This window comes from Austrofundulus limnaeus, unplaced genomic scaffold (assembly GCF_001266775.1).
Source record: "Austrofundulus limnaeus strain Quisiro unplaced genomic scaffold, Austrofundulus_limnaeus-1.0 Scaffold101, whole genome shotgun sequence".
Lineage (NCBI taxonomy): Eukaryota > Metazoa > Chordata > Actinopteri > Cyprinodontiformes > Rivulidae > Austrofundulus > Austrofundulus limnaeus.
This window is the reverse complement of record NW_013952503.1, coordinates 597035-603952: the sequence shown is the minus strand read 5'-3', so window position 1 is coordinate 603952 and position 6918 is coordinate 597035. Positions and strand designations below refer to the sequence as shown.

The 6918-nt window shown below is 40.8% G+C and overlaps 1 protein-coding gene across 1 annotated transcript in view; it reads right to left on the bottom strand.

Moving 5' to 3' along the window:
• Positions 1-3134, bottom strand: part of g6fl (g6f-like) — a 34292-nt gene extending 31158 nt beyond the window's left edge. Inside the window, exons 1-2 of the mRNA XM_014013398.1 lie at positions 3116-3134; positions 2938-2964 (exon numbers count right to left, since the gene is read on the bottom strand). Of these exons, the coding sequence (XP_013868852.1) occupies positions 2938-2964; positions 3116-3134 (46 nt within the window). The remainder of the gene's footprint in view (positions 1-2937; positions 2965-3115) is intronic.
• Positions 3135-6918: the final 3784 nt, after the last annotated feature.

The window sequence follows — 6918 nt, the reverse complement described above, 5'->3', positions numbered from 1 at the left end:
ATCCATCCATCCATCCATCCATCCATCCATCCATCCATCCATTTTCTTCTGCTTATCTGGGGTCGGCCAGCTGAGAAACATAGTCCCTCCAGTGTGTTCTGGGTCTTCCTCTGGGCCTCCTCCCGGTGGGACGTGCCCGGAACACCTCACCAGGGAGGCGTCCAGGAGGCATCCTAACCAGATGTTCAAGCCACCTCAACTGGCTCCTCTCGACGTGGAGGAGCAGCGGCTCTACTCTGAGTCCCTCCCRGATGACTAAGCTTCTCACCCTATCTCTAAGTGAGAGCCCAGACACCCTGAGGAGGAAACTCATTTCAGCCTCTTGTAGCCGCATCTTGTTCTTTCGGTAACTACCCTACGTTTGTGACCATAGATGAGGGTAGGAACGTAGACCGACCAGTAAATCAAGATCTTCGCCTTCTGGCTCAGCTCCCGCTTCACCACGACAGACCGGTACAGCGCCTGCATCACTGCAGATACAGCACCAATCTGCCTGTCGATCTCCCACTCCATTCTTCCCTCATTCATGAACAAGACCCCAACAGGAAAGTCCTTTGGTCCGCTTGTTTGGTGTGGTTTGCATTCACATTGTGCTTTTTTGCAAACGAACTATAACTTGTAAACAAAGCCACGAGGGTGATGATCATTGTTCCCACTGGACAGAAAGGACGGGGCGGGACTGAGCACACAGACCCAGAAAAAAACATGGAAGTCCTGTGTGCTGCTGTTCTGATGTGCACATTTATGCTGTTAGTACAGCTGCAATGGCATTTAAAATGTCAGAAGCAGCTAATTTAATGGTGGTTTCGCGATGAAATTCTAATTTTGGAGCGACATCAGTAAATGTGTCCCGTGACCCAAAGGAGACAAGTTCTGACCCACTATCTGCTGCCAGCAGAGCTGCTAAGCAGGAGACGAAGAAACAGGTATGATTTCAGTTTATTTAGCTCAGCAACGGTGGCCTGTGAAGTCCAAAAAGGCGCATGTTCTATGCAGTTGGTTCGGTTCCAGTTTGTATTCACACCAGAAGCGAACTGAAGCGAACCGCACCAGAGTTCATTTGGAAGCAAACCGAGACCACCTCAAAAAGCAGGTCTCGGTCCGGTTTGATCCGCACCAGAGTTTGCATGAGTGTATTCACACCTGCACAAAAAGTCCGGACCAACGCTGGAAACGAACTCTGGTTCGTTTAAAGCGGAGCAAATTGTCAGGTGTGAATACACCCTTTAACTCCTCCACTTGGGGCAGGACGTCCTCAGAGAAGGCACCCTACCCTTTTCCAGCTCAAGACAATGGTCTCGGATTTGGAGGCACTGATCCTCATCCTGGCTGCTTCACACTCTGCGAACCGCTCCAGCGAATGCTGGAGATCGTGATCTGATGAAACCAACATGACCACATCATCTGCAAAAAGCAGAGATGCAATCCATCCCCTCAACACCTTGGCTGTGCCTAGAAATTCTGTCCACAAAAGTTATGAACAGAATCAGTGACAAAGGGCACCTTGTCGGAGTCCAACTCTTACTGGAAACGAGCTTGACTCACTACCAGCAAAGTAGATCAAGCTCTGACACCAGTTGTACAGGGACCTGGTTGTGTTGGTTGACGCGACTCTACAGTATTGCGTGGACATCTGGGGCAGTTCCCCTGGACTTGCAGACCGGGGTGGTGACCCCCCTATTTAAAAAGAGAGACAGAAGAGTGTGTTCCAACTATAGGGGGATCACACCTCTGAGCCTCCCTGGTAAGGTTTATTCAGGGGTCCTGGAGAGGAGGGTCCGTCGGATAGTCAAATCTCAGATTCAGGAACAGCAGTGTGGTTTTCGTCCTGGTTGTGAAACAGTGGACCAGCTCTACACCCTCAGCAGGGTCCTGGAGGGTTTGTGCAAGTTTGCTCAACCAGTCAACACGTGTTTTGTTGACTTGGAGAGGGCGTTCAACCGTGTCCCTTGGGGACTCCTGTGGGTGGTACTCCGGGAGCATGGGACAAACTTATGTTTTCTCATTTAATTTAATTGTCAAAAACACTTGAACCAACTGACTGAAAGTTGTTTTTGGGATTTAAGTGCAGTGGTGGGCATTGTTGACTAAAAAGTTAGCTTTGCTGTCACATAAACTGCTAACTAAAAATATAGCTTTGCTAATGCTAAATTGCTAAACATGTAAAAAGCAAGGTTGGCGGAAGCTAACACAAAAAAAGAAAAAAAATCCTGAAACTAACAYCAGCTAATAGCGTCTTCCAGGTGAAGATGAAGATGATTATCCCACCACAGACTGGTGGGACTGACACAAACCTGTTGATGTTAGTTTTTTTAGTTAGCTGTTAGCAAACCTAAAGTCTGGCAAACCTAATTTAGCAGAAGCAAATTGGTCTGCTGACGGAATATTTAGTTCCACTGTTAGTTGTAAGCTGATTAGCAGAACCATGTTCAACACTGTTTAAATGTTTAAAGCTTGACTCTTAATTTTGAAATATAAGGAATTAAACTCAGCTTAAATTAAGTCAATAAATCATTTTTAAACATAACTTTTGCACTAAAATCATATTTTTTGGAATAACCCGATTTTTATACAACTGAATCTAACATTAAGAGCTTCCTGTTGAGATATGTAAAACTAAAATAATTAGCTTACATGTAAAAACAAATCAAATTTCTTTTGAAACTGTTTCATTGCTGTCTCCAAGCCAGAGTTAAAACCCAACATGTGGCTGATGGCACAAGAACATAAATTACAAGAAAACAAGCTGTCTTTAAACTCATCCCTAACTTGATGAAACGCAGCTGTAAACATGATTAAAAATGATATACTGGGATATAAATGATCGCTCTTGATACATGACTCATTTTTATGCATATTTTATGTGGCTGATACATAAATATTTCAAGTTTAAAGGTATGAAAAGTAGTTTCAAATATATTTCTGGAGGAAACATACCTGGGATTTTGACATGAGAGGAATTTGCTGCACAGGAAAAAATAAGAAAAAGGATGAACTCAGACTCCATCACACATTTATCGAAAAGAAAAAAAAATTCAGAGCAGCAGTTTTCTCTCTAACACCGTGACCTTTCTAAGTTTCTCCTCAGAGCACAACATATTTTTCTGGATCCTACTGGGGTTCCTGACTGACATGTTAACAAGTTCTGCAGAACATCTTACATCAACAGGACGTGAGGCACAGAAACACATCTATAATCAGCAGGAAAAGCCTGACATTATTCCAGTCATGTGTATGCGTGCACGAGCCTGATAATACACACCCAGTATTACATTTACATACAATCATTACAGGCATGGGAGCAAATGCAGAATACATTTGGAGCTGAAGGAAGAATAAAAATTAGCACTAATCTGCACAAGTTCCAATTTGTTCCAGTGGGCTTTTGTAAATTAAATTTCACATAAAGTGAAAAATTACATCCACATAACATTCAACGGAGTGTTTTTAACCTGGCTGCACTTTGACCATGATGTTTTCAGAGGCCAGCAAAAACCTTATTTTTGAATATCTGWATTTTTAACCACTTTTCTTAGAGATATTGGCAAAGACCTGTCAAATTTATTGGTCAACCGTTTGCATATTTTCCAAAAGGTAGAGGGAGGGAAAGATGTTTCAAAATCTGCTTTAAATCATTTCTGAACCATCTGTGACTTCTGTCATTGAAACTGCTGTCCAGAAACACAACTATTTCCAATTTTTTTCAATTTCCACAGCTGCAGAACCRCCGCAGCTCCTAACAGTGGTGACAYGMTTTCAGGTTTCTTGTGGTTGACAGCGTCACCTTCATTCTTCCTAACTTGCCTCTTTTCATTGAGGCCAAACAACTCACTGAATGTCTCATCTGACCATTAAACTTCCTTTAAGATGGTTTTTCTTTGTTCTGTGTCATTACCTGTGAGCTACAATTGGTTTGTTCTAAAGAATTCTTTAATTGTGTAAATATTAATAATGAATCAGTATTCCCATCTGTGATCATTGTTTTYGACTTTCCAGTATAGTTTTGCCATTTTTGCATTAGGGCTATGGTCAATAATTCAATAACAGTTTATATCATAATAAACATGTGATCAGTATAAACTGAAAATGTTGATAATTTCATTGAACTCCAGAACWGCAAGGCATTCTGGGAGATGTAGGCATGGAATAAGGCTTTAGCCGTTTCACCTCTCACGACCCAGATAAACAAAGTTGGTGGCTTCATCTCACTCTCTCTTTGGTAAGCTATTATCAGCAGCAGCTGCATTGCCACTGTGCCTCATGACTGCTTAAAAACAAAAAAGTATGGAGGCCAATTCTCTTAACAGAGTACTTTAGCTTTTAGCTACTTTTAGCTGATGTTTTTTGCTTTAGCAAGCATTTTGTTTCGTTTAACTCATCTTTAGTTTGTGTTTTGCTTGTTTAGCTTTTAGTTAGTGTTTTGTTTGTTTCAACTTTAACAACTCAGTTTTAGCTTCAATCCGTTTTAGCAAAGTTATTCAGAACTCAGACTTCACACTATTATTTCTCAGTAATTTCARTTTCTTTAGTTTTATTGTAAAACTCACTTAATTGTTGATAATTTCTTTTTTTTTAAAACCCTTTAACTCACTTTGTTTCCCATTAATGATTCCAGAATGGCTCCTGAAACCAACTTCCTGGCTGCAATGTGAGCAAAAGGCATTAAATAATGCGCACGGGATACAATATTTCATTTTTACAAAATCTGAACAACTAGAACCCAATCTACAGATGGCAGTGCAATTAAAAAGCTATGTGCAGATGGCAATGTGGTGGAAAATAGCATACAGATGGTAGTGCAATAATGACAGTAAGAAATTTACAATTACTGAGCTCCCAAGATGTTTTTTTTATTCAAATTGTGCTGCGAGTTGGTTAATCTGATGAGAGCTGCCTCTTTTAGCGCACATGAGATACTAGTGTTATGAGGTACTGGCAGTTAAAAAGACTTACATTTTCATGATGATGAAATGATGACTTTTAATGAGTGTTTGCATAATTTTTTTTGTCAGATTTGTGTAATAAACCTTCTTTTAAAYCTATTTAAGACAAATGTAGCAGCAAAGCAACGTTGAAACATCACAGAAAGTCGAACATTATGATAAAAAAAACTTCTGGACAATTAAAGGCATAAATAACTTTTAACCCTTGGAAAAAAGAAAAATAAAACAAGACAAAGAGCCATGTCACGTGTAATAATGTGTGAAACAGAGAAAAAGATAACTCAAACAGAGAGCAGAGAAATGAAGAGATGAAAAATCAAAGACATGAGGAGTTAGGGGTTGACGTGGGTACACAAAAACCCCTGGCTGCACATCTTTACATCCCATAAATGTCTTTAATTAAGCTAAAGGTATTATCAGCTCCTCTGAGCACTATTACAGATTTTTTCATAATTACCACTGGGGGTATGGGGGCGGTGAGAAGAGATAGAGAAGGAAAGAAAGTGAACATGTATTGTGGGTGTCTAATGACAAGGAAAGTGAGAAAAAATGGAGGGGAGAGCAGGAAGAGGGCACAGAATGTGAAAGGAGAGGTGCTAAGGCAAATGAGAAGAGGAGAGTTTGTGTCAGGAGAAGGGACACAGTGTGACTTCAGAAAAAATGCCTGGAGCTGCTGGTACAGAGCATGATCCTGTGCCCCCACCTCACCCCCTCTTCCGCATTTATGGGTAAATAATCACCATAAGCCATGGCTCTGTAATGAATCCACCACCAATGAGCTAATATCTGTTAACTATCCGCTTCATTATCGCTCCYACAGACCCCCGGAGAGCACAAGGACGAGCTGCAGGGAGAGAAGTGAAGGGCGAGTGGACGGGGGAAATTGAATGACATGGAAAGAAGAGCAGGAGGGCGGAAGTGCAAATAAAGGAGCATTTAAAGGGGTGTATGATGAGGTACAGTGTGAGCAAAATGGGTGGCAGCAAGAAATAAGAAAGTGTGAAGGTCAGTCTGGTATGGGTATGAAAAATACATGAGGAAAAGGAATGAAATCCTCAATATTTGGTGACCACTTTGTGGATAAATCTCCTTTTCGTGCCGGGTATGTATTCCATTTCGTTGTAGCAGTGGTGGAAAGAGGAGGCAACCAAAAACGGATTTTGTTTTTGCCTGGGTTTTTGTTTGTCTGTAGTGCAAGCAAAATATTTCACGAACCWTTGCACTGATTTTAACGAAACTCTCAGGAAATAATCACTGGCTGTTCATCTATAACTGAATAACTTCTGGAGTTGACATCATTCAAGACGGCTGCCACAGCTGAGCAACTGAAGCAAACACAAAAAATGGCTACAACTTTGTGCATTTTGGGCTATAATKTTGTGTGGTAGTAGCTGGGAGTCATTCCCAACACTTAATCCAAACACTAAATGGTTGCACTAAAACATAAAGTTTAACTGATGGAGTCACACACCCGTGTGACCTGATTACGTCATCACATACACGTGATGATGTAGCTCATTCAAAATCGAATGACTCAATGACAAACGTTTTGTCAAGTTACAGTTCCCTTCAAYGAGCCATTTGTTMCATCTTYATTTGTCTGTTAGCAAAATATCCCATAAATCRTTGGATAGATTTTAATGAAACTTTCAGGAGGTAGTTGCYGAACACACAGCTATAACAAATTAACATTTAGAGCTACATTAACCAACACGAAAATGGCTATAACTCATTCATTTTATAGGTATTCAGATAAAATTTAGTGTGGTAGAAGCTGAGCATCATCCACCACACTTCATCCAAGCAGTAACTGAACCATTAACCCATTAGACCAGTGGTTCCCAAACATTTTATCTTCTGACCCACAAAATATTCATGGCAAAAACTTGTGACCCCAAATATTACTGGTCTGAGTACACAAACTTTGTTATTAACCCTAAAAACACAGGCTTTTTGACAATCTAAACAGCTTGTA